Genomic DNA, 25661 nt, shown 5'->3' on the forward strand with positions numbered 1-25661 from the left:
GTACATGATAAGGAAAATGTGTCTTTTACACAACAGGAGCTGCTGTCCGAGAAGAAGCCTATATTCATTGAAATTTATTTCACGATCTCTGGGCCAACATGCAAAAACACTGAAGCGGAAAGGCGTGGAAGTGCTCACATAAAAATATTGAGAGGCAGAGAGCATTAAATGCAATTGGGACAATTTCATGCATCACTCGCGGGCCTCAGCGTGATTCTCTTGCATACTGAGCAAAAAGATTGCCGAAAAAAGTGCTGGGCGTTGATCAGAGATTGTCCAGAGCGCGCAGTTGAGAAAGTTGACGATGAAATAATGTAAACAAAATATCAATACGGTCAATGGCCAGAGTCGCGTGTTGGTTACCATTGCAATTATGTGGAGTTGTGTAGATGAAAATTAAAGTGTGCAAGAAGGAAAACATCTTAGGGGGACTAAGAGCGCAGCTGTATCTGTGACTGCGTCTCTACTGCAAAAGGGGCTTTATAACACATCGTTGCGGTCATTATACGAGAGAGCATAAGATTGCTATCGACTCTGCGGAATTTATTTCCCCATAGGCGTGCAATTTTTCCGCCAAAAGAGGAATCATGATATCAATGACGCGATAACACATTTATCGGCCAACTTTGTGAAAACACCATCACATCGTTACAGTCAAGGGGGAGAAATGTGCTCGAAAGTGGTGGACATTTAATGGGAAGTGTTACTAGACTTCAGCACTCAAAGCAAGGCAGTAAATTCAGTACAAGACAAAGAAAAAAAAGTCACGAAAATAAGTAGAAGAGGAAGTGGTAACTAAGATCCTGCAAATTACTGTACAGATTTCATCCATATTACTCCCCCTTTGTCAACTGCGAAAAAACCGTCAACAAATAACAGAAAGCGAGGAGACGTGATATCGACAGAGCCAAGTAACTATTTGCCTTTCAGATGCTCAGGAAGAGCGTTTCATCGTCCCAATAGCATGCGCATAAGTAAATATTACAATTGAAATTTGATAGTAAAATGAACTCAAGTGTGTTGGATGTGGACAAAAAAGCATGCGATAGATTGTATATCAGTATCTCAGCACCTTCTTATATCCTCGGCCTGCACAAAGTAGATACAGTTCATCTTTCCTCAGTCGGATTTCGAGTGCTTCCGCGAGTGGTTATCTTGAATCGAGTGTCCGGCGGTGGAACTGAACATGATCACTGTAAGATCAATTGAAAATCCCACTGGATAAAGCGTTTTATAAGGCTGAATCTTTTCAGATTCTCACCGCGATTTTTGTCATTTTCATCCTCCTAATGCTGGTGAGACTGTTTCAGCAGAGAGACATTCCACCTGGGCCGTGGGGATTCCCAATTGTGGGCTCTCTGCTCGCCCTCGACAGCCAAAAGCCGCATGTCAGCCTCACGAAGATGTCTGAGAAGTACGGAAAGATCTTTGGTTTGCATTTGGGGTCAATTTACACGGTGGTTCTGGCCGATTCGACGCTCATTCGCGACGTTCTGCGCCGAGATGAGTTCACTGGAAGAGCACCCTTGTACCTCACTCACGGCATTATGGGTGGTTATGGTGAGTGTGCACATGAAAGACTTAAGCGCTCAATTAGGCGAGAAACCCCGGGGCACGTCTTTATTCCCTTGCAAGAGACCGAAGCAAAATCTCACGAGTCTAGACGGCAGGATGTTAATGCTCTTTCTGTGGAATTCTTTGACGTCATGAGCACATTCCGAACGCGAAGGAAGATACCATAGAAGAAGCGTGATAGTTGGCACGTATGAATGGGAGAAGGGAATTGAGTGATTCACATTCTTGGTATTTTTCCTGTGTTCAATGATCATCTTCCCGTGGGCGCTTCTTAGAAATCAATGATGAGCGCTTTTTGGTGAATCTTCCCACTCTCCTGATTAGTCATTCTTCCTCCCCAACAGGTCTCATCTGCTCTGAGGGCAATTTGTGGCGAGAGCATCGCAAAATGGCCATTAATTGGCTCAAAATGCTCGGCATGTCGAAATACAATGAGAATCGGAACAGTCTCGAGACTAGAATCGTCAATGGTGTCAACGGAATGATAATGGTGAGTCGCAATTGACTTTTTTTTTCTCTCACAAACATGCCAAAATGAGGCAGAAATTCCAAGTAAGTGTTTGTCTGGACAGGAAATGGATGGACTTATTGGGCGTGAGATGGACTTGATGCCGATTCTGCATCACCATTTGGGGAATATCTTGAATGACTTGATCTTTGGCATCAAGTACTCGAGCGATGATTCGACCTGGAGATATTTACAGCACCTCCAAGAGGAGGGCGTGAAGCACATAGGAGTGTCAGGCTGCGTTAATTTTCTGCCTCTCCTGCGATATGTTCCTACCTTCAGGCGCAGGATAAAGTTTCTGCTCGAAGGGAAGGCAAAGACGCACACAATTTACAGTGATTTGATAGCAAAGGCATGCAAGGAAGGACGAAAAGATAACATTCTGGGACTGTATTTGCAAGAAAAGACCAGGAAAAGCACTCCAATTGGTGATGATGATGAGAAGTGCTGGAGTGATCAACAATTGAAACATGTTTTGGCTGATTTGTTTGGGGCTGGACTTGATACAACAACTTCTACCATTAGATGGATTCTTCTCTACATCTCAAAAAATTCTGCTGTACAGAGAAATATCCATGAAGTATTCATCTATCATTTCAAATGTTATATGAAATGTTATACTATTTGAATTCACATTTCAGGAAATGGCCAAGAAGTTGACAACTCCTCCAAGGTTGGAGCACTACGACAATCTGCCCTACTTGAGAGCGTGCATTGCCGAAGGCCAAAGAATCCGATCAGTGGTGCCCGTGGGAATTCCTCATGGAACCAAGGAAGAGACGAGAATTGACGGTTACAGGATTCCCAAGGGAGCCATGATCTTGCCATTGCAATGGGCAGTTCATATGAACCCTCACATTTGGACCGATCCCGATTCCTTCTCTCCTTCGCGCTTCATTGACGAGAATGGCATCTTCCGGGCTTCGCAGCATCTCATTCCTTTCCAGACCGGGAAGAGAATCTGCTTAGGCGAGGAGCTAGCAAGGATGATTATGTTTCTTGTCCTAGGAAACCTCCTCTATCACTACGAATTGTCATTGGCTGATGAGGTGAACTTGAATGGAACATGCGGAATAACTTTGACACCGCCTGCTCACAAAATTACTGTCACCCGACGAACAACTTAAGGCAAGTTTACTCTGTTACTCTCTTTACTATACAACAGAGGTGTCTTCAGGGCAAATAAGAACAAGGACACATTTTCATGTTGAATTAGCGACAAAATAGTTCGTGTCGTTTTTAAACCCAGTCATTCACGCGATTACACTACCTGTCCAAATTTAATTTGTGAACTCCACAATCTATCATGTTTTACGGCATTGTGTGTTGACAGTGAAAGGCATTTTGGTATATTATATTTTTATTGTGAATTTTCATGCAATAAAAAATAATAAAAGAAATTGTCAGGAATGCTACAATGTTGTCAACACAATTTGGCATTCATCTGGAATGATTAAAACATAATTCACTATGAAATAGCACAATTAAAGATCTAACACCTAAAATCTACGGAAAAACTCTTTTTGTTTTATAAATTAAAAAAAAATGTTGTACACAAAATAAGTTTGTCGCTAGAGTTACTGAACACATTGTGGGGTGGATTTTTCACTTCTGACTCCCATTTCTGCATTTTCTTCATGTAGATTCTCATGGTTTTCTCTTGTTTTTCTTTTTTTTTTATTCTGTGTGTGGATATCATTTAGCTTTTTCTCTTCTCTTCTTCTGTGACTATTGCGCTCTGAGGGAAGGATATTCCATGTCATTCTCCATGCTCTCTCGGCGTTCTCCGTCTCACACTTACACACAATGACTAGCATTGAATCTTGTATTTTCGTACTTCATCTACTTATGTTTGCGTCTCTTGTTTTTGCGTCGTGTCGGCAGATATACACAAATTTCACATGAGCTGGATGCTATTTTTATGACGTGTACTGTACTTTTTCACCAGGCACTCGCAATGATACCTTGCATTGCCTGTTCGTTGAAGATATGTGGCATGTTGGATTGTTTTTTTTTGTGTGATCTTTCATTGAGATTAGAGATAGGAACCGAAACCGTGCTCTGGAACTTTTATCTTTTGTTTTGCAGCTCGATTCAGCACATTTTATTGGCCAAAAGTGGTCATCGAAATCGTGTGCATTTTCTGAGAAGTGATCTGTTGTTGGGTTTAGATTTGTGTGTGTCACCATGAAACAGAGAAAAGAAAAGAAATTCCTTTTGTACTCTCTTGCGTACTTTACCCCATTATCCTCAATATGATCCTACATTTCTCAGCGTGCCCGTGACAGGATCACTCACGATGACTTGTGGCACGGCCAGCGGTCGTGGCGTGAGGCACACGCGGAAAGCCTTGGGCGTGATCGTGACGCCTACCTGGCCCTTGAGGCTCGGCATGGGTTCGCCCTCGGGCAGCCTGAGATCGAAGGTGTGCATGAGGGAGGAGAAGAAGAGGAACAATTCCATTCTGGCCAGAACATCGCCAAGGCACATTCGGCGGCCCACGCCAAAGGGCATGAAGTACTCGGGTCTCTGCACCTTGCCCTCTGCATTGATGAAGCGATTGGGATTGAACTCCTCGGGATTCTCCCACAGAGTGGGATCCATATGGACACTGTTGATCAGCGGCACCACATGAGCCCCCGCCGGGATCACGTAGCCGTTCAGCGTGACATCCCTGCAAAGACAAGAGGGAAAAAAAGAAATGACGATCATCCTCCTCATCATGGCCCGCGAGCCGAAACGCGGCGGTTTTCCATGTGCGCGGGATTCCCCAAGCGTGTGCGCGCGCGTGAGACACCGGCGGAAAGGTCATTTGGACGATCGATCAATTTCCTCGCAGACGAAACTCATGAGACATTTTTTCTCTCATTCTAGCGCTCATCTAAGAATTGTGTGAAGAAAGCGGACCTAACAGTAACGCCAGGCCACATGTGTGTTGTGTGGAAAAAAGGCCGCGTGCATTTAGCAGTGTTGGAAGTGCTTTCACTTTCGCCCGGACTGAATGGATCGCGCGGAGAACGCGTGTGTCGACGCGCTCCCAGAACACAACCACAGCCCGCGCAGAGTGTATTCTTCTCCAGTCTCTCTCGCTGCCTCAATACTGTGGACTGTGGTGGATGGATGATGGGGAGTTTTACAAGACTCACCGTTAGTTTGGGGCTCGCTCAACACCATCTCACACACCTTTTCTCGCGGAAGATCGCCGCTGTGACGCGATCGATGATCAACTGATCGCCTCTTCTGTGTCTCAGCACATATTATTCGTGCGCGCCTAAGGAATTTGTCGCGTGGATTTTTATCTTCTCTCTTGCTCTCCATTGATCACACGCACTGGCCTCTCTGTCTCGTCATCGCGCGCATCCCAATATAGGAAGAAAAGGTTACGAGGCGCGCCGAGTGTGATCTTGTGCGCATCAATACACACCATCAATTACGCTGTCATACATTTTATGGCTATTGCATAAAATTGCACTCGCAGGCCGCACATTGCTTTTTTGCATCTTGAGCGCGCGCACATCGCGCTTCATTGTATTTCTCCTCCTTTACACACCTCCCATCACATGACCAGATGGAGTATGACTATATAAAAACAGTGTGGATCCGACAGTACATAGAGACGGCCACGGAATGCGAGCGAGACAGAGATAAAATTCCACCACATATTTATCGAAAAGACATTGCACACATATTTAGACAATTATCTTTTCAATTGTACGCCTTTTATAACACACTCATGGGCGATGAGTGGGGGCATTTTCTGTGATATTGGCCGACCTTCAATTCCTCTCTGTTTACACTAGATTTTATTGAACTGTGTTACGCGCCAAGAGTGTTGCACATTGTATCACGCGGTGATCATAAACCCCACAGCGCGAGTCTCTCTCTCTCTCTCTCTCTCTCTCTCTCTCTCTGCAGCAGGATAGCCTGTAATCAGCCCCCAATTTGTGAGCTCTCTGAGCTTTCGGGATCACACGAGATCACCGAGTCAAATAGATTCTCACTAGTTTGTCTCATCATTTACGTAATGCACTACGAGATATTGCCTCTTATCACACACAGTGACTTCAGAGGCTCGATATGGAATCTAGGTCTGTTTTTCCATTTCTCACACCATGTTTTTGTCCTGCAAATTTCACCCTCTTCCCTCCCCGAAAGAGAGACGAGCAATCAATCCCGAGGCGATAATTGTGTGGGAAAAGCAGCAGAGGAAAATCTAAATCGTCGTCGAGTTTAATGACCTTTCCATGTGTCGAGAGCGGATCTCTGTTAAATCTCGCGATGGTGTGGCGAAAAAAAGGCTGTCACCATTGAAGGTGTTGTAACGCACACTGTGGCGTGCATGTGGCAAAAAATGTGTATATAATGCAGTGTGTTTGTCGGAAAGGTGTGTGCCAGGCATGGGTATAAATTACCTTGTAGGTGAGTGAGTTGTGGCCAGTGGGACGATGCTCGATCGCCGCATCGCCTCCAAAATCGTGCTCTCCGTGTACGGCAGAAACGGCAGATCCTCGATCCGCGGCAATCGACTGCGCCCTACGACAAGGTCCAGCTCCTCCTGCACGCGCCTCATCACGTGCTCATTCCTCAGCATGAACACATTGATCCAGAGCAGTGTTGTCTTGATTGTCTCCATCCCGGCCGAGAACAGATCACCGATCACTTGCATAATTTGCTGCTCTAAAAGTGGAGATACACGGGAAAAGAGAAATATAAGTGACAAGTGAGCGCGATGCAATTGAGAAATTGCGAGATGAATGGAGGAATTTCGTGTCTCTCGCTCAATTGCAAACAACTGCTGACTTTTTGCTCAATGGGAAAAGGCAACACTATACATAAAATATCGTGTGAGATTGTAAATGCGTAACTCACACACACACTCACCATGATCTTTGCCTTCAAATAGTTCACTACTGCGACCTTCTTCTTTGGCTTTCTCAATTTCAGCTAAGTACATGTCGACCAAGTCACGAATGTTGTTGGCATCGAATGTACTCTTGTGCTCATCGATCACCTCGCGGTAGAACTGAAACATTTCCTTCCGATTCTTCGCGATCTTGTTCTTGGCATTCAAATTCCCTGGCAAGTACTGCACAGTCGGGATGTAATCCACAGTCGTGATCTCACCGAACAACCGCATGCCCTCCTCAATCAGCCAGGTAAAGCGCTGGAATTTCGGGTCGTCCAGCGAGAAGCGCACTGACATCATTATGTTGCAGATCACATTGCTCACTGCCACTGCGAGGATCGGGCTCATGTCAATTGATCCGCCATTGGAGGCTGACAGCGTTGATAAGTAATCGTTCACCTCTGTCTGCCAAATAGACAAGACCAATGATTTCACACACTTTGCCGCCACATCTCCATATAGGCACTCACCATGATCCTCTTCTCCATCACATCCTTTCCCTTTCCCATGTACGTCACTCCCAGCTGCCTCAACTTATCATGCAGAAATCTCCTCTGATCCCTCCATAATTTTCCCTCACTGTTGATAATTCCTGCAAAAACACCCCACCAATTAATCTAATCTGCCATTTCACACGCGAGCGGGAATATCACTTGTGAGAATACTTACCAAAGCCATCCATAGTTTGAATGAAGGGTGTATCAGGACGTCCGGTGTACTCTTTCTTCCGGAAGGTATCTCGAATCACCTTGTAGTCACTCACAACCACGGTCAATTGCGTCCCGAGGCGTGCACTGAACACACCGCCGTATTTCTTCGCCAGCTCCATGTACTGCGTGTGCTTCTCCTGGCCCAGGAAGGCGAGATAGCCCATCACGGGAATGCCCCATGGACCCGGTGGCAGTAATTTGATCTCCCTGTAGCACTTGAGGAGCCACTGAATCAACACCACCAGCAGGAGAACACTTGTGAACACATAGAGGCAACTTCTCACCTCCTTCACGTCCAAATCACTCCACATTTTGTCCAAAGAAAAGTTTCTACGAACGAAGACTTGCAATGAATATTCCTTTAGCCTCTTCTTCACCGAAAATCAGCTCAAAATAAAATATATTCGCGCACTTTTCAAGTCTCTGCTGAATTTTTCTATCTTATTTCTGTCTCTAAGCAGATGATCAACCACCGAAAATGAGTGTTTGTCACCAAAAGAAGAGTTGTTGAATGGCAAAAAAGCGTTGCAGTAACAGTCCGTTCTCACGTTAAATGTAACAGACACTATAGAGACTCTACATGTCCTTGCGACTTTTATAGCAGCCGGCCTCTGGGTCTCAATCCAGCAGTAGAGGGGTATTTATATACTACAATTCGAGCGCACTCCGCGAGAGAGCAAAGCAGCAGCCAAGAAGCAGTAGCCAAAGATCGTATATGTATGTTGTGAGCGATCGTCACACACCACACAATTGAGCCTCTTTGGAAATGTTGATTTTTGAGTGGGGAAATCGCGTGGCGATCGGTTTTTTGAGATGGAACGATCGCCTTTTGCTGGGAAGCCAGCCACCAATGATCATCATCTCACTCACTCACAATACAACCAACCGCAACATGCCCACAATCACTTTGTGCATTTATTGGGAACCTTTTCAAAACTCATCCCAACATCCAACATTACATGCGCCCCTCTATCTCACTCGCTCTCCCACATTCCGACTCCATTGATCTTTTTCCACTTGTTATCTCAAACATATAGACAACTTTTCACTATATACAACAGCACGGCTTCAGCGCCTAGAGAGTGGACACACCGCGTCGAGCGCGGAACATCGCCAATGGCGAGAGATGTGGTGGCGAGAAAGAGATGCCCCTTCCCGAGCACTGATAAATAACTGATCAGTCGCGCGTCAAAACTCATACTGGAGCGATCGTTTGGCTCTTTTTTCCTCCAAATCCACACACCATCTCATGCCCAGCGATCAGAGAGATGATTTTATGGAAAGTAGGCCTCCCCATCTGTCGTCGTCATCAGCGATGCCACCTCCCCACCCCACAGCACACTATTTACACATAAACACACATCATATCACTTGGCCCCCTTCATTGCGATCGTGGATCGTGCCGCGGAAAATGCTACGAATTTTATCACTCATCTGGGGTGGATACTCGATCACTTTGCATAAATGCGAACGCGCGGACAGCAATCAGCATTGTAGAATACCCCACTTAAGTCCCAAAAATCTAGCGATCTTTTGCAGTGAGATTGATAAATCGCATGAAACTCACCCCGCCACTCGGGAAGTTGCGTGCGATTTCTTTACCTACTTTCCCACTTCTTCCAACCGAAAACGAGACGTTCATCGATCACTCGTCAATCACAAATTTATTTTTAGCACCACATGAAATTCCGAATGCACTCTTCATCATGCATTTATGTCTCATTCACTTCATTCTCCCACATAAATGGCTAAAGTTCAGCATTTCTCAATGGGATGCAAGATAATTTGTGTAAATATTTATGCTATGGAGGAATATTTGTGTGTGTGTTTTGATGATTGAGAAAGAAAGTTCACCATGACCCTGGAAAATAGTGGCAATCTTGACCCCTAAACTATGAATAATGCGTAAAGCCAAAAAAATAACAAGAAATTCGATTGCTTTCGGCAGAATGCACAAGAATATTCAAGTGTATTCAGCGGTATTATCGAAGGAAATAGCATTTTGAGACATTTCAAATGTTATTGACTCGTCGCATGCACACGAATATGCCATTATCTATACTTGTGAAATGTGTTTTTTCGCGAGGCTGTGCTGAAACTTTCCACGCACCCAGGCGCTTGTCGCTAGGTGCTCGCAATTGGCGCTAAGCATCTATTGATGTCTCCGTACCGCGGGTGAAATATGCACTTTATATATATAGAGAAACTGTGAATCAGACAAATAAGCGCATCAGTCAAAGGACATTACGCCAGCCAGACAAGTTCAATAACATTTCATTATTCGCACTCGACATTTCGTGGAGCTTAGTTATAGACAAAAAGTGCAAGTGAAGCTATGTCGAGAGACACTTTAGTTTAAGTGCATTGCTATCAAGAAAGCTCATTTACGTCTCATCACCGCAAAAGTGCAATGAATCATGTCAATCAAGAAGTATTCGCAGAACAAATAGATTTTCTGCTGAAATTGAAAGTATTTTATTCTTGTTTTGCTCCACACACACCCCATTGTTTACTTGCCTCCGCCTCTGCCCTCTTAAAACACGTGTTTCTCTCAATTTCCCCCTTTTCACATCACTCTAGGCTCTTTATAGACGATCAATCTCACAAGATTTGCATATAACGTATGAGCATGATTTTTTCTTCCTCAAGTTTATCTCCACAGCACTATTGAGAGGTCAAATGTGACAAGCACACAATAATTATTATTTGATTATTTACTATAATAACTCTGGCGTCCGTGTATGTTTGGAAAAAGTAATACTTTGTGCAATTTTCAGCTACACTCCAAATCTTGTAGCAGAAAGCAAAAAAAGTCATTGACAAAATCATGCCATATAAATTGGGGAGATTGCAAATACTGAATGACTTTTCCCTATTCTCTCTTTTCACATTCTTTTTTTTTCTTTCTTATCTCACAACACAAGATAGCAGACGAAATTCCAGACATTGCTTTTTGAACTTGTATCCAAATGTCATATAATCGTCACAATGTTATGCAATAATTTTCTCTGATTTGAGTACTCAAAACCCCTCGAAATCCAACAGAGGCAAAAAGAATTTCATTTTCATCGCAATTTCTCATAATTAAGACATTAGAGAGGAAAATTACACATGCACTGGAAATAATCTCTTGATATTTTTTTCTAGCGATTGTGCATGAAGTCTGTTATCAGTCAGTAAATAAAACAAGATCGCGTCAAAAAATGATCGTGCGTATTTCAGAGTCAATGAGAGTTGCTTCAAGAGAAGAAGAAATCGAGTACAGCACAGTCAGAAGATCATCATTTCGTGGGAATTTTCTTCGAGAGGCCAACGCCTAATGGTCAATTTGGGAGGCCAAAAATCAACAGGAGTCACAACAATAACACTTTGTCGATAGCGTTCATAATGAGTGATATGCGCGCCAAGAAGTGAATTGCGTAATTGAGAACAATATTCTTTTTTTCTAATAAGCACTCATCGAGTGTTATGTTGAAAAAGCCGCACATTTGCGTGAATCCATTCATACAAAATGTCGCGATAAGACATCATTTTTGAACTCATTATCATCCCAAATGTACAACATAAACTGTGATGCAATTTATCATCGTCTCTCCATGAAAGTATCAATTTGACACTCGCATTGTGTGTATGAATTACAAGACAAAAAAGAATTGGCAAAAAATTATCATCTCTTCATTTTGACTCTCTTCACACACAATAATTGCAACCGGAAACTCCTAATCTTTTCATTTAATGTTATTATCTACTTCGCAGAGTGTAGAAAGAATATTATTTGCTTCATCATAGCACAAATCTCAGTGTACTGCAATATGATTGAATTTACAAATTTATGGAGCGAAAACTACAGGTATTTTGATGACTAATTGAGTGATTAGATTGATTGGTCATTAAGCCGCTCAGGCTGCACATACCTGAATGTCATGCGAAACGTGTAATCATAAAATTGCCCTCGGCAACATTTTGTGTGCAATGAATGAAAAATTCATTGAAAACAATGAATGAGAGGGAAAAAACTGCCACAAGTGTCGGACGTGAAAATAAATGCACTTAATGAGATAATTATACTGAGTATTTGATTGCCACCTTCTGTCGTTTTATTACCCGTGAGAAAAAACAAGAAGGGAAGAATGAGAAATATCTCATTAATTGTCACATTAAATCGTGAGCGCAGGAATTGAATCAAATGAGTGCAAATTCAAATATTGTATCGGTATTTATTTAGAATTCCAAAAGTATATAAATATCCTATGGCCAGAAAAACTGTAGAATTTCAGAAATTGCGAAATTCACTTCTGTTCAGTATAGCTACAGCGAAGAAATTTTTACAGTCAGAAAAAAGATAAAGCATAAAATGTTTAGATAATTTCCTTGAATTAAATATTAATTAAAATACACTTTGTCATATTTAATGGAAAACCCATACATAGATATCAATCTCATGATCTGTGAGTTTTTTCCTAAATCATATTCATCGAATTCCCATGAGTAATAAATTATACAGATGATGTGAATAGAAAAATACAAATAATAGAGTTGCTCGTGGACTACATTATAGTTACTCTTCCCCTATATCTCACAGTCCTCCAATTCTAATGCGCATTAGACAAGTTGAGAGGGAAAAATGTGTCCCCAAGAGTCAACGAACCAACTTCTCTACTAAACTCTATCGCGTCTTGTTAGGAAAAACCAACGAGAACAAACCATTAGAATCACTTCCTCCCAGAAATTTTCCACTCCGCTATAATTCACACTCTCAGCTTTTTCATGATCTCTAACACTATGTCAACTGATTAAACCCAATTACATTTTTGCGCCCTGGAAAACTCTTCCTAATGAGCGCTATATGGGGAAAAAATCAGCATATTATGATTTTTGCAGACTCACTTCAATCAAGCCATTAAAAAAACCTGGAGCTCACAAACAACGATTAGGAGTTGAAGACAAGCCGGTCTCTCTAATTAAATCAATTCATAAATCTCCTCTTTGCCGCCTCCCATCATCAAGAGAGTGTTCTTTTCGTGGCGCTCCATCAGACGAAGAATCAAATCCACACCCGAGAAGTGTACATTGAACAATGCCAAGGACGAATTTCAGGTTGTATGAATTTTTAAGTGTCTCTCCATCTTCTATTGATGTGTGAAGAGATGGAAAATCAACGAAAAAAAGCACCGACATATAAATTCGCGCGTCTATCAATAATTATCAGCACACACGATTGCCAGGGGACGAATGAATAAATCGGCAAATAGACGTGAGAGAAAAAATCGTAAAATTCACAAGAAATAAACAACATAATTAAGAGGAATTCTAGCTGAGAAATTTATCGAAATCTCACAATGATTTTCATATAAAAGCCTTTGCCTGTGTTGGATTCCTTCAACACACAATCTGAACGAAGTGTGATTCAAAAATTTTGCGTGAGAAAAATAATAACTTTCGTTGCTTTTTATCACGTTTTAAGAGGCACATCTCATGCCGTCCCTCTTCTAAGAACAGACATTATTCTGCGGTTAACTTATTTGCGAAATTTCACTTTTAACTCTACGAATTCACACTATAGAAGATACATTTTTGAGATACCTGGAATAAATATTTAAATAAGATGATAATAAAACATTTCTGCCGTCTAATTTTTTAGTAATGCCACACGTGGTTTGTGGCACTTGTGAATGTCAAGATCTCCATGAAAATTTTCAATTATAATAATGCAAATCAACTTGGAAAAATCAATTAGGAGATATCTTTAATCAGAGGAAATCAACTATGTGGATCTATAGCCTTATCGTTTTAAGTCTCAAAGCAAAGAGAATCTTGAAAATTATCACTCAAGCTCATTTAGAGGGCATTTCTATTGCACAACACGCGCTTTTCAGCTCTGTATTGTAGTAATTTTGACCTTGGGAGGAACTTGAATTCGTTGTCCCTGTCGCGATCCATATTTTTTAGCCTCTGGAAGGAATCACGAAAAGGTCTCAACTAAAGTAGTTTTGTCTATTTCCCCCTCACAACTCTTTTTTCCTACCTCAAAGACTCCTATTCTCAATGTGTGGCATGATCAAATCACAATTCAAATTAATACGCCGGCAGCAATTTTTCCACATCTGTGCTACCTCACACCGAAATCGTGGAGAAAGATGTTGAAGAGTGAGAGAAGAATCAAAAGAACGAAGACCCACCGTGAAAATCGCGTTTTTGAAGGCCAACAGCCAAAGTATTTCATCGAATAATAGAATAAGAGAGACGATACAAAAGATTTTACCATTTTTTCCACCAACATTATCCACACATTACAATATTAAATAGTTTCAACCTAATTTGCGTACATCACATTCTCTCTCTTTCCCTTCCGATCTGCGCCACAGTAAATCTCCATCGCGCCTCAGATCACTTCAATTGTCAATTAGAAAAATGCCACACATATAGCAATTGATCAGCATTTCCAGTCAAATCCGCTCCTTTCTCTGCCAGCAAAGTACAGTTCATTATCACTCATCTATTGTTCACAAGTAAACGCTCATTCGAAGGGAAATGAACGCAATATAAATTGTATGACGCATTTTTCGTAAGAATTCTTCCCACTCTGAGAAAACATCAGCATCCTGTGACCTCATACGTTCTTTCCTACGAAATCTAACGCTGATGTCACGCAATTTATGTCCATTCCTCCCTGTGGGAAGATTAATAATAATGGACAACAGGAGACTTGCGAGCAGAAGAATAATTCTCGATTGAGATGGGTGAAAGAAGCTGCGTCAAAAATCGCGCGAATGCGTCATCGCATATCCTATCGTGGAATGGAATTTCATTGGGGTGTTGGATATAAGAAAGAAAGATTGAAGGAAAAAAACCCGTGTGACTTCTTCCCAAACTGAACAACTCTTCTTCTCAAGGTCTTCCTTTGAGAAGAATCGCGTCTTGCGCGGTGTGCAGAACCGGGTGAAAAATGCGATAGAATGGGACGATTTTATTTAGCTATTAACATTCCTACTACAGAAAACCTATTGGAAGGAGATCGTTATTTTTTGTTCTTCTCCACACACTCTCTCTCTGTCTTCTCCATATTCTCTATTATACAAATCCCTCGAAAATATTCCACAGGCCTATTCTTCCGACTCTCCGTCCGGGATTAAGATGGGAGATCTCACATGCCGGCCAGGTAGGTCATTTTTATGAGGACAAATCACGAAATGGAAATTTCTAGAAGTCATGATAGTATCGTAATACGATATACAACTTCTTGTAGGAATTTCCCATAAGGCAGAGAAAAAAAACTCCTATGAATGGACATCACACTCCTTTGACGCCAACAATGATTCTAGAATTTCTGGATTTCTAATACGTGAGTGAGGCACAGTAAGAAAAAAAGTCTAATCCAATTCGAGAAAGAATAGAGAAAGAGAATTAGTGATCAAAACAACCTAATGAATATTTGCGTAGAAATTCATGCGAGAAACGCGGGAAAATCGGGAATAAACGTGACCACCAAATTGACACAATAACCCATTATAATAGGCAAAAAAATAGTTTGAAACAGATTTTGACGTCAATTCCACCTTTATCGTCACACACTGTTCCATTGGCAGGTCGCAAAAGCGAAATTTCAGTGAAATCCATCGTGCAAGAATTAGAATATAGAATCACATCACTTGAAACGTGATCATGGCAGAAATCAACGAGATTATATATACGTATTTACATATGTACATATGTAGACTATCCAATTAAATCATATTTCACGTCAACACCGGATCGCAGCTTAAGAATTCATTTTGAGTTTTACACATTTTATACATATATTTATTACGAGAGACATCAGAAGGCCGGTTACCGACCTGTAGTTTCACAGATCATGGGAGTTCATAGGTATTTAACCAACGAAAATGCTATCAAATAAATCACTTATTGGATCTCTCACACTCATAGAATTCTAAATATCACCTCTTTCCTCCTTCTGCATCACAAATTGCGCGCAATTCTATTCATTTTCCCCCTCATTCCAATCAATAATGCTAAAATCCATCTGTGTTGCGAAGATCACACATAAATCACAACTAAAATATTCCCTGCAAAGTTTTTTTTTGCTCTCCCATCATAACTTCTAAGGATACACCTTGAATATACATCGCATTATTATTAGAATTAAGGAACAAGAATTTCCACTTGTTGCGCAAGCAAATTCAATTGGATTCGCGCACACGTTTTTGCACGAGATTTGGAGGAAAAATCATTGGAATTCAAATTCATTCTCTCACATCCAATTTGTGTATTGAAGGAGAGAAGACAGATTAACGATCTCCAAAGGAGACACGCCACCTTCCCACCCTGATGGTCATCAATATTCATGCTTCAAGAGTCCGCGCATCGAGGAACATCGGATGATCGAGCCAAAAGAAAACGCGCTGCTGAAAATACTGGCCCTGTGATCGCGAAAAGTTTATTCACATATGGAAATTTTGCACAACACAACAAGTAAGCTTCCTGGATGGCGGGTGCGTCACAAGAAGTTGCTAGATAGAATATCAGTCTATCTAACGCGCAAATGGCAAGGAGGAACTCATTCAGCATTCTTCAATCATGTTTTTGTTCCCACAACACGAGATATTTTCTTAATTTGTCGTGATCATTCCCAAAAAAAAATCTTATACACTCAGACGAACTGAAGTACTTTTATTTATGAATATTAATTATTGGAAAAAAAATCTCGACTACGCTAGATTGGTATCATGTAGAAAATTCATGTTTTTAGTCTAGACTTCTCATATTTAAATGTAAAATATCCCACTTGTTTGTCGGTCTTGTGTTTTTGTCCCATTTTCTCTCAGTGTAGAAATAGCTCACAAAAAATTGTTTGCGTCTTCCACTTGGTAAGGTATCCACACAAGTCAGAAAAAATCACTAACCTAGCGAGGGTTAAAACTGAAAATTTTCCATAATCATATTGAGAATGCATTTCCAAGAATTTGGGTACTACCTTCTCTCTCGGCACAGTTTATTCTCATGAGAAAAAGGTCATTGGTGCACACAGAAAGGAATGCCAAGAGAGATAAAAATGGATGCATTCTTTTCACCTGTCCATCCTCTCGCTCTCCCACAAATCGAACAATGATAAATAATATTGAGCCAGGTAAGCAACACGCTCTCCAGCCCAAAATTTATAGGATGGGAAAGAAATACCTCTTTCGGGATAATGCACAACGCGATGTCAATAACCCATCGTGTTCCCATTATTTTATACCCTCAAAATAGGCACACAAAAAAATAGAAAGAATACAATCTCACGATAAGGCATATAATGAAATGATGAAAAAAATGTGAATTGTTCACAGAAAAAAAGATCAAATTTATATCTCTCAGATTGGACAAGGTGACTGGACAAGGAGATTCCAGACGCCCGGGAGAGATCATCAACCTGAAATTAATGATCACATATAGGTGGAGAGATGATTTTTCCACCGAGTTCACCAAATACACAAGCCAAGTCCGATAAAAATGTTTAGTCAATCAACTCGCGCCTCCCCAAAAGGCCCCTTTTTTCGTTATAGTTCAAAGTCTTCTTGAACCTGACCCGTTTTAATAAAGAAGACATCGACTGCCCAGACGCCGCGCGAGGAAGTTTCACAAACTCAGTGGAGAGATCGCATGCAACTAGAACTGATCATGACGATCACGCATGATCACCCCGTGCGATCTACACGCCAGGTCAATGGCACAATGAGGACTCTCCAAGAAGGAATTGAAAGCAATTCGCGCGCACCCCAGCCTCTAGACCCTTTTCTCAGGCCGATGCTAACGACCGCGTGTCTAAATCACTTTCGACAATCACTCTCTTGTCTCCCCTGCAGCGTCGGTGTACCGCCAAGCCGTTCGACCCTCGGATTTGGGGTTGATGAACGCAATCCAGCACAAAGGAGGCATCGGCGCACCGGGCAGGACAGTGACACAAAAAGAGAGGCAATATCTGGGATAATGAACTGTCTGGGAGGAAGATGCATTCTTTCTTGGGTACCGCTCAACCACTCACCGACAGCCCAGGCCGCATATCTCTCCGTTTCACTATAAAAATGCCCCAAGATTCGAATCAGGAACAACACATAAAGTGAGAGATTTATATTGGAATGGCTTGATATTGGACAAGGAGTGGAGGTGAGAAAAAAACGCACTGAAGCTTAATATGCTCTTTTTTCATAATATAGAAGAGTCGATGGACAACAAGTCGCCATTCGGACACTTTAATATACAGCCCCTTTTCAGGTGATTAAACTCCACGATCACACACTATGGCTAGGTATTGTACCGCACCGTCGCGGTGGGACGCCAGAGGTGACAAATGAAAGAGCATCCGTGAGAAAAAAAGATCCGATCAAATTGTGCAATTAGACCTGAATCGAAGCGCTGTTCTTTTTTTTACGATCGCGCAGAAAAGTTGATGATAGGAAATCGGAAAACTAAGTTCGGAAGAGTTCAAATTGTGCTGCAACATAAATGATTCTCATTTGGGATTCTGTGCTCACATTCCCGAATGACCGCAAAATCTCAACTCTTCATAAGCTAAGCAGAGCCGACTACTTATCAACGTCTTTTATCTGCAACTCCGTCTTTACTTGTGCAAGCAGACGTTTTTCTTCTCAAATCTTCTTTTTACCTCTTTTCTGCTCCACAACTTTACCTTTTCCTTCATCCGCATTTTATACCCATTTCAGGCATGTCAACCTGCAAAAGTTTTTGACCTAGGATCACCTTCTTACTGGTCATTCACATACATATTTCAAGAGAGCTTTCGCTCTTTAGTCACTCTGAACGTCAAGTGGAAAATTTTCCAATCGATAGCGAATGATGCAACTTCCCCAGATCTTGGCAAAATTAGTTCAAGTCAAATTTTAAAGGGTATTCCAAAGCTTAACCGTCGTAGTTGCATGCAACTCATCCAATCAAATAGATAATTCAGACATAAGTTGAGAAATAATCTCCATTGATCTGCCCCTCAATAAATTGCAAGTGATTACCATGCAAATGATAAAAGTTCAATTTAGTTTTTATGTAGACACGATTGAGTGGATGATCATATCGTTCCTCCACCTCACAATTGCCAAGTTCACAGATCCCGTCTCACGGCGATATCGCTGCGAGCCGGGCGCATGGCAACCGCAGCTTTGCACCCAAGAAAAGGAGACAAAGAAGTCAATACACTTGGATGCTCAGCAATTAATTAACTCTCTCGACTATTTCATCAGTTCATTAAACCCCCAGCCAACGAGATATTGAAGGATTCGCCGTCCTATGCGCGCATCTCACGTGAATCAATTTACCAGTCAATGCGAAAACATCTCTTATTTTCATGTATGTAAATTATACAACAACCCGCGTGAAGACACGAGAAAAAAGCGCGCCAAAAAACTTCTGATCAATATTCTCTGCGCTTTCGGAAATTAAAAATTCAAGGACATCAATTGGACTTTAAGTGATGCAATCACAAAAGATTGTGATTTCTTCTGGCTCTCGCGCACTCTCCTCATGAGCGAATTGACAATGAACTAATTGCCGAAACCATGCGCCATTTCAAGCTCAATTTCACTCACATCAATTTCAGACAATTAACATTGCTCATTTGCCCGCGTGAGCGAAGCTAGGAAAGTTCTCTCGGTAAAACAAACATGCATCTATTGATGACACATATTTGTCCACTTAGCAATGACCTAAAAAAGAGACCAGACCGAAGAATATCAGTCACTCCATCGACGCTTTGGTCAACTCTCGATTACACGGACAATCGAATATTTAACCGCAATTTTGCAAGCGACATAATATCTGGAAAATTGATTACATATTATATACGAATCATAAATTAATGTGGCGAAACGCAAAAATTCAATTTGCACCACAAAGAAGCCCTCTCACAATCGTCCAGCACTCACTCATACTCACATCAGACGGTAACGCATTCAATTGACGGGAATTCCTCTCCTATCAGACGCTTTTCTCCCTGTGCGTCAAGAATTCCAATATTCAAATGAGTCGAGACGAAAATCACGTCATCCGCGCAACACAAACTCTTATTTTCATTTCATCAACAAGAGAAAAGCATTGCAAGAAAATCCATCAAATTATTCTTTCGAGGATCAAAACGCCTTTTCTCTCTCTCTCTCTCTATCTTAATCTTAATTTTCATGTAATGAATGAAAGTGAAAAGAAAAAAAATTCTCACTCATTGAAAATTCATACAAATAAAAAGTATGACTCACTCTTTCCACGAAGAATGCAATTGAGAATCGCTAATTATGATGGCAATAAAGACTGTTTATCTGTGCAAATGGGGATTTTTCGCGCCAAAAACACCTGTTGCTTCACCGCACGCGTTCGCTCATCTTCTAATAATACTCCAGTTGCCTTTCACTGTATCCTGTTGCACTAGAAAATTGGCAGAATTTACGCACTCGCAATGTGACCGGTTGGCCTTAACATGACATCAAAGTACGCATTTATTCTCAGATTAGAAGCAAGTGAGAACAGCTGAGATTCGCTAAGAAATTCACACATAAGTTTCTCCCAACATTTTTGTCATTTTCAGGAAAATCTAACATTAATAAATTTCTTACATTCAATAGTCATAGTCAACAGATAAGCACGAAGGTGAAGTTCTACTCAACAAAAATCCCTCTTAAAGAGCCAACTACTCTTTTCCTCTTCCTTCAATTTATATAAATATATAAGGAATATCTGCAGATTCATCACATTAACAAAACCATTTTCCATTTTCACTAATCACTTTGAATTTGTGTTAATAAATTCTAATCAAATTCAATATCAAAATCATTTTTAATGGCGTAAAAAATCATTAGTAAAGCTCAACAGGTGTTGGCATCGAACAAAATGAACCTTGAAAGTACAGAAATGCTATCGCCCTTTGCATTTTCCACATAACACGGACATTGAACTCTGCGTCGCAGCGGAAAAAGTTGATATTTTAAGGAATTTGCAGAAATTGTAGTGCCGAAAATTGATATTTCAATTTTGGGTTAATTCAAGAGAGAAAGTCAATTTGGTCAGTTTGAAATTCTTCGAATTGATGATAAAAGTGATATGATTAGTATAACATCAGTTAATCGCGATAATGCGCGTTTTTTTCCTCACTTAGTGCGACTCGAATGTGAAGAGAGAAAGAGCAAAACACCAGCTGTGGCCAATTGACATTGGCCTCAATGAGGCGTCAAAATAAATCCAAGAAATGGTTCATGCGATGGTGTAAAATTTGCATGAATTTTGGCATGATTGAATCTCTTGGCTCGGCGAAAGAGAGCTCTCGCGAGACCCGGAGATGGCCAATGTCAGCAACTTCCAGTTCAGCCTGAACCGCTATATTTTCACCCACCGTCACTCGCTTATTTTTCACACTCATCATGCTCACAGATTCGCAATATCGCATTGTATCTTAATTGACATGGGCAATATAGCTCAGATTGACCCGAAATGCCGAGCCGCGCTTTGCTATGGCCAAAAAACACCCGCCAATTCAATTTCATTTTCCTTGACCATAATATTTGACATTTGCACAACTCTTTATTTCCATTCCCACCTCTTTTCTCCTTCTTCTCCTCTGCCAATTTTGCCTCTCATCACTATCTTATTTTCGGAGCAATTGCGCGACAAACACATGTTGCAAGATTGTGCACGAGATTCTCCCTAATCCAACGCCCTGCACTTTATCAAATCTCTCACACATTCCCAGTGCCTCTCAATCGCCCAAAAACGCCTCTCGCTTCACTGTCTTGGGCATAAAATCGAACTAACCAATTCAGATCATGGTCAAAAGATTTTTTGGAGTTTCGCAATGGTGTCGCCTGTCCACAGATTTTGCCTCTTTTGCGCCGGTGGACAAAAGAAGCGCGATCACCGAAAATATCGAGCGAGACGGAGCGACAGAGACGAGAAATATTATGTATGAAATGCTAAATTTTTTGGGTCACATCATACACATCGCCCAACACTTGGACTCGCCGCACTCCAAAATGCTATACAACGTCACGCAGTCATACTGATAATCTCCTGATAATCCCATCACCAGCAGGTGCGCGTCAAATGGCACAATTTCACTGCTGAAGCCAAGAGAAACAGGGATCAAGTGAATAGTAATTAATAGTAAAAGAGAAAAATCTTAAAATCAATATTTCATGTTTTCTGCAAGTTTTCTTTTTTAATGATACAGGAAACAAATTCATATTTGCATAAATCATTGCAGGAAATCAAGGGATTTGAAATTGTCTCTTAAATAAGATTTTCACGGAATTAAAGAAAATTTCATATGAAAATACCCAAAACGTTTACAGAACAATCATATTACAGTCCGAAAATTCACTGAACTTTTGATTTATACATAGTTTCAGTTAATGTGAATAAGAAATGTTTTGTGAATGCGCAATCTAAGATCAATGAAGACTCTGGTTATGAACAGACACAAAATACAATGAATCATTTGACTAAGAATTTCTTGGGTAAATATTTTGTCCCTAATGCTGAGATTCCATCAAAATAGAAAACACACAACTAGGAAAAATCATGAATAAATCTGTGCATTGCATTACAATCTCAAGAAAACAACACACAAATCTCTATTTTCTATCATGTTGAATGGCTAAAATAATTTTGCCGACCCTGATCAAGAGTTTTTTCAGATATTTCCGCGCTTTTCGCGTGACTAAATTATTTTTGATCAGGAAGAGCATTGTGCACATTCGCCAATAGATATTTTAAGCACAAATCACAAATGGTGATAATTATTATGTCAATGATCTCTTTGTTTGTTATCAAGAATTCTGGCATTTGCGGCCAGATTTCTCTGCTTAAGTCAAGGGAATTCCACTTACTTGGCGATTGACTAGGCCTTCCTCTTCCGCAGGACTAGCCTGGTGAGCTCCACGCGCAGAGCGAGGAACATGAGGGAGATGTTCTTGATGTACCACGAGATGTTGTAATAGACGTGAATTTTCCAGTTCCTATCCAGGAAAGCCTTGTAGAAGACGCTCATTTCGTCAGCTGACAAGGTCTCGTCTGGATGCTTCCTATTCGCGGCGATAAACTCTGTCCTCTCCGTGAGGAACTTCTTGTTATGATGCGCCCAGAATTTCTGATTGTACTCCTCGATTTCCATCTGGAAGAGCCTCAATCTCTTCTCCAGCGGCGTCTCATCCTTCTTGATATGCCGCACTATCGGCCGCAGATTTGATCTGAAAAAACAAAAAAAAAATCTGTCAGATGCTGAAGATTCGTGGTAATTTTCCGGGATTTTTGCTCACAGCTTATCCGGAGGACCCACGAAATCATGCTGAATGAGGTTGGGATTCGGAGACTCCTTGAAACTCGCCGTTCCCGACGGTGTCACCCCGCTTGAGCGCTGCATTAGGAATGCCAGGTAAAGATTGAAGCGTAAGGAATCGGATGATCGTGTTTTTACCGCTCTTAAGACGACTGTCGGAAGGATTTTCTGCAATTTTCCTCTCAACATTATTTTCAGCCGTGCACTTTCACTGAGAAAAACAAACCACTTTGTGAACTGTAGCGCCACTTGGCGGATTATTGTGCAAACATTGTAAGGGGAAATTTTGCAAAATTGACAGATGTATTTTGGAGGCAATTCGCAAGTTTATGTTTTTCTTTTGATTTGAGTGTTTAGTCGAGTTTCCACAAGTTCTCATTGCGGAAAATGGAAGATTCGGTAAGATTGTGCTCAAAACTAGTATGGGTTGATGTAATGATTTAGAATCTGATCTGTTTTTGTCCACTTGATCTTCCTTGACTTCTTACGATGCTGATATTGATTCTTTCAGCTGGATTTGACGATGGATTCGGATGACGATGATGCTCTCCTAGCTGCTGCTGAAGCTTCGAAACCGAGTCAGCCTTTTGAAAGCGTAGAGCAGGGTCAGGAAACTAATGCCCATACTGACTGTTTGAAGAATATATTCGGCCACGATTTCTTCCGGCCATTGCAATGGCAAATTATTCGATCAATTCTCAACGAGAAGAGAGACAATTTCGCTGTTATGGCGACAGGATCCGGGAAATCTCTATGCTACCAATTCCCAGCTGTTTTTGCGAAGAAGTTGACGCTGGTAATTTCGCCACTTATATCTTTGATGAAGGATCAAGTCGATGCCTTGGAGAACAAGAAGATCAAAGCAGTTTTCCTCGGCTCAGCGCAGAAAGATAGCAATGCTTTCAACGACGTTACAAAGGAAGACTGCCGACTAGTCTATATGTCTCCTGAATACTTCTGCAGTGACAGATACAAAGCTGATCTCGATAGCCTGGCGGAACGGCTCATCCTCGTGGCCGTCGATGAGGCTCACTGCATCAGCCAGTGGGGCCACGACTTTCGACCGGCGTTCAAATCACTCCACTGCATTCGAGGGAGGTTTCCTGGAGTTCCCATCCTGGCACTGACTGCGACAGCGACACACCAAGTTCGTGAAGACATCGTGAATTCCTTGTGTCTGACAGATCCTCAGTACAGCATCAGCAGCTTTGACCGACCGAATCTCATATTGGAAGCCTATCCGAGATACGAATCGTCTTTGCGGTCTCGTCTGATGTCTGCCATTCAAGACGCTTCCGGCGGAAGCGTCATAATTTACTGCATTTCGAGGGCAGACACTGAAGAAATGGTAGTAGATTTGGAGAACTTCAACATCGCAGCTGCAGCTTATCACGCTGGACTAACGATGAATGAGCGCACTAAGGTGCAACAGGATTTTTACAATGATAGAGTGAAGGTAATTGCTGCTACCATTGCCTTCGGCATGGGAATCGATAAGCCCAACGTGCGACTTGTCGTTCACTACGGATGCTCACCGAACATAGAGGCGTATTATCAGGAAATTGGGCGAGCAGGACGAGATGGTGGGACTTCTAAGTGCATCCTGTTTTACCACGCGAAAGACTTCTGGGCGCATGAATTCATGTGGAAAAAGCCAACACGCGGCGCTCCCAAGAAGACAGAAGAAGATTTGGTACGCCTCAGAGCTCTTCAGAAACACATAAAGCAGTACGTCTATGTAAGATCCTGCCGACGCAAATTCATCCTCGATTACTTTGGCGACCCCACAGCTTCAGATCTCAAGTTCAGGAACGATTGTTGCGACAATTGCAAGAATTATCCTTTGCTTATGACACACAGTGATTATGAGGAGCTGGATGACAAAGGAATGTATGACTTCACTGAGGAATTCACTGCTTTCCTAAACGCTGCCAAGCCCAAGAGCGTCACTCAATATGCAACGATGCCACAGATTGCGTTGCTTCTGAAAGACTCAAATTCGTGCCAAATATTCCCGAGACACAAGGATGACAAGTGGTGGAAACTCGTGGGAAAGATGCTGATTACACAAGGATATCTCGTGACTGAACTTCTCAATCTCGCAGCCGACACAGGAAGAAAGAATTTCATCACTATCATAAGGATTACCGGAGATGGACAGATGTGGGTTGACGGAAAGCAGAAAGCTGTTCTCCATCCAATGAAAGAAATGGAGAAGTTCTTCACGAAGAAGAAGAGTGTTTCTGTGGCGCCTCTCTTCACCCTCAGCTCATCTTCCAGTGCTTCCACTTCTCGCACAGTCGCTAGCGAGTATCCTCCGGCCAGGACAAATGCTAATGTGGTGTCGAAAACAATCGAAGAGAATCCTTCAGCGAAAGCCACTACATCGCAAGCGCTGGAGAAATTGAAGTCTACTCAGAGCTTGACTCAGAGTGACTCTGCTCAGGATGTCAGTGTCACACACGGACAAGATAAGACTGTAACCTTGGGCAGGAAGCCCGTGTTTGCTCCAGTGCGTTATCTGGCCGATGACAGCAGCGAGGACGAGGCAGAGACTAAGGAGAACGTCCTGCCCAGACAAATTTCTGTGCCACCGACAGCGAAGAAGCGCCGTCAGAATCTCAATTTGTGATTCAATACTCATTCCATGAT

General features: G+C 41.7%; 4 protein-coding genes across 4 annotated transcripts in view; 2 read left to right on the plus strand and 2 right to left on the minus strand.

Annotated features, from left to right (window-relative positions):
* The window catches only part of LOC132263100 (COA8 family protein CG14806, mitochondrial), a 35146-nt gene extending 11865 nt beyond the window's left edge, over window positions 1-23281 (minus strand). Inside the window, exons 1-3 of the mRNA XM_059762680.1 lie at window positions 23148-23281; window positions 22990-23087; window positions 22561-22920 (exon numbers count right to left, since the gene is read on the minus strand). Coding sequence (XP_059618663.1) covers window positions 22572-22920; window positions 22990-23087; window positions 23148-23198 — 498 coding nt within the window. The 5' untranslated portion in view covers window positions 23199-23281 and the 3' untranslated portion in view covers window positions 22561-22571. The remainder of the gene's footprint in view (window positions 1-22560; window positions 22921-22989; window positions 23088-23147) is intronic.
* LOC132263098 (cytochrome P450 306a1) lies at window positions 1188-3652 on the plus strand. The gene is made up of 5 exons (XM_059762678.1): window positions 1188-1195; window positions 1254-1560; window positions 1920-2065; window positions 2148-2663; window positions 2725-3652. Exons 2-5 carry the CDS (start codon window positions 1290-1292, stop codon window positions 3208-3210), a joined length of 1419 nt encoding a protein of 472 aa, XP_059618661.1. The 5' UTR covers window positions 1188-1195; window positions 1254-1289; the 3' UTR covers window positions 3211-3652.
* LOC132263097 (cytochrome P450 18a1) lies at window positions 3744-8419 on the minus strand. The gene is made up of 6 exons (XM_059762677.1): window positions 7659-8419; window positions 7460-7581; window positions 6965-7394; window positions 6496-6760; window positions 4349-4757; window positions 3744-4238 (listed from the first exon to the last, which is right to left on the minus strand). Exons 1-6 carry the CDS (start codon window positions 8008-8010, stop codon window positions 4188-4190), a joined length of 1629 nt encoding a protein of 542 aa, XP_059618660.1. The 5' UTR covers window positions 8011-8419; the 3' UTR covers window positions 3744-4187.
* A 7-nt stretch (window positions 23282-23288) lies between the features above and the next one.
* Window positions 23289-25660, plus strand: LOC132263096 (ATP-dependent DNA helicase RecQ-like). Its single transcript, XM_059762676.1, has 2 exons — window positions 23289-23408; window positions 23521-25660. The coding sequence occupies exons 1-2, from the start codon at window positions 23397-23399 to the stop codon at window positions 25639-25641; spliced, it is 2133 nt and encodes a 710-aa protein (XP_059618659.1). The 5' UTR covers window positions 23289-23396; the 3' UTR covers window positions 25642-25660.
* The last annotated feature ends 1 nt before the right edge of the window (window position 25661 follows it).

Source organism: Phlebotomus argentipes, unplaced genomic scaffold (assembly GCF_947086385.1).
Source record: "Phlebotomus argentipes unplaced genomic scaffold, Phlebotomus argentipes genome assembly contig_15, whole genome shotgun sequence".
Lineage (NCBI taxonomy): Eukaryota > Metazoa > Arthropoda > Insecta > Diptera > Psychodidae > Phlebotomus > Phlebotomus argentipes.

Bases quoted from the DNA above. Each gene is read 5' to 3' on its own strand.
- LOC132263097 (XM_059762677.1), bottom strand. From the start codon at position 8,010: ATGTGGAGTGATTTGGACGTGAAGGAGGTGAGAAGTTGCCTCTATGTG. The intron at 6,761-6,964 runs GTGAGTGTGTGT...CTCCACTTTTAG, and splicing joins ATTTGAAGGCAAAGATCATG to AGCAGCAAATTATGCAAGTG. The intron at 4,239-4,348 runs GTAGGATCATAT...ACCCAACAACAG, and splicing joins TCACGGGCACGCTGAGAAAT to ATCACTTCTCAGAAAATGCA.
- LOC132263098 (XM_059762678.1), top strand. From the start codon at position 1,290: ATGCTGGTGAGACTGTTTCAGCAGAGAGACATTCCACCTGGGCCGTGG. The intron at 2,066-2,147 runs GTGAGTCGCAAT...TTGTCTGGACAG, and splicing joins GTGTCAACGGAATGATAATG to GAAATGGATGGACTTATTGG. The intron at 2,664-2,724 runs GTATTCATCTAT...TTCACATTTCAG, and splicing joins TACAGAGAAATATCCATGAA to GAAATGGCCAAGAAGTTGAC.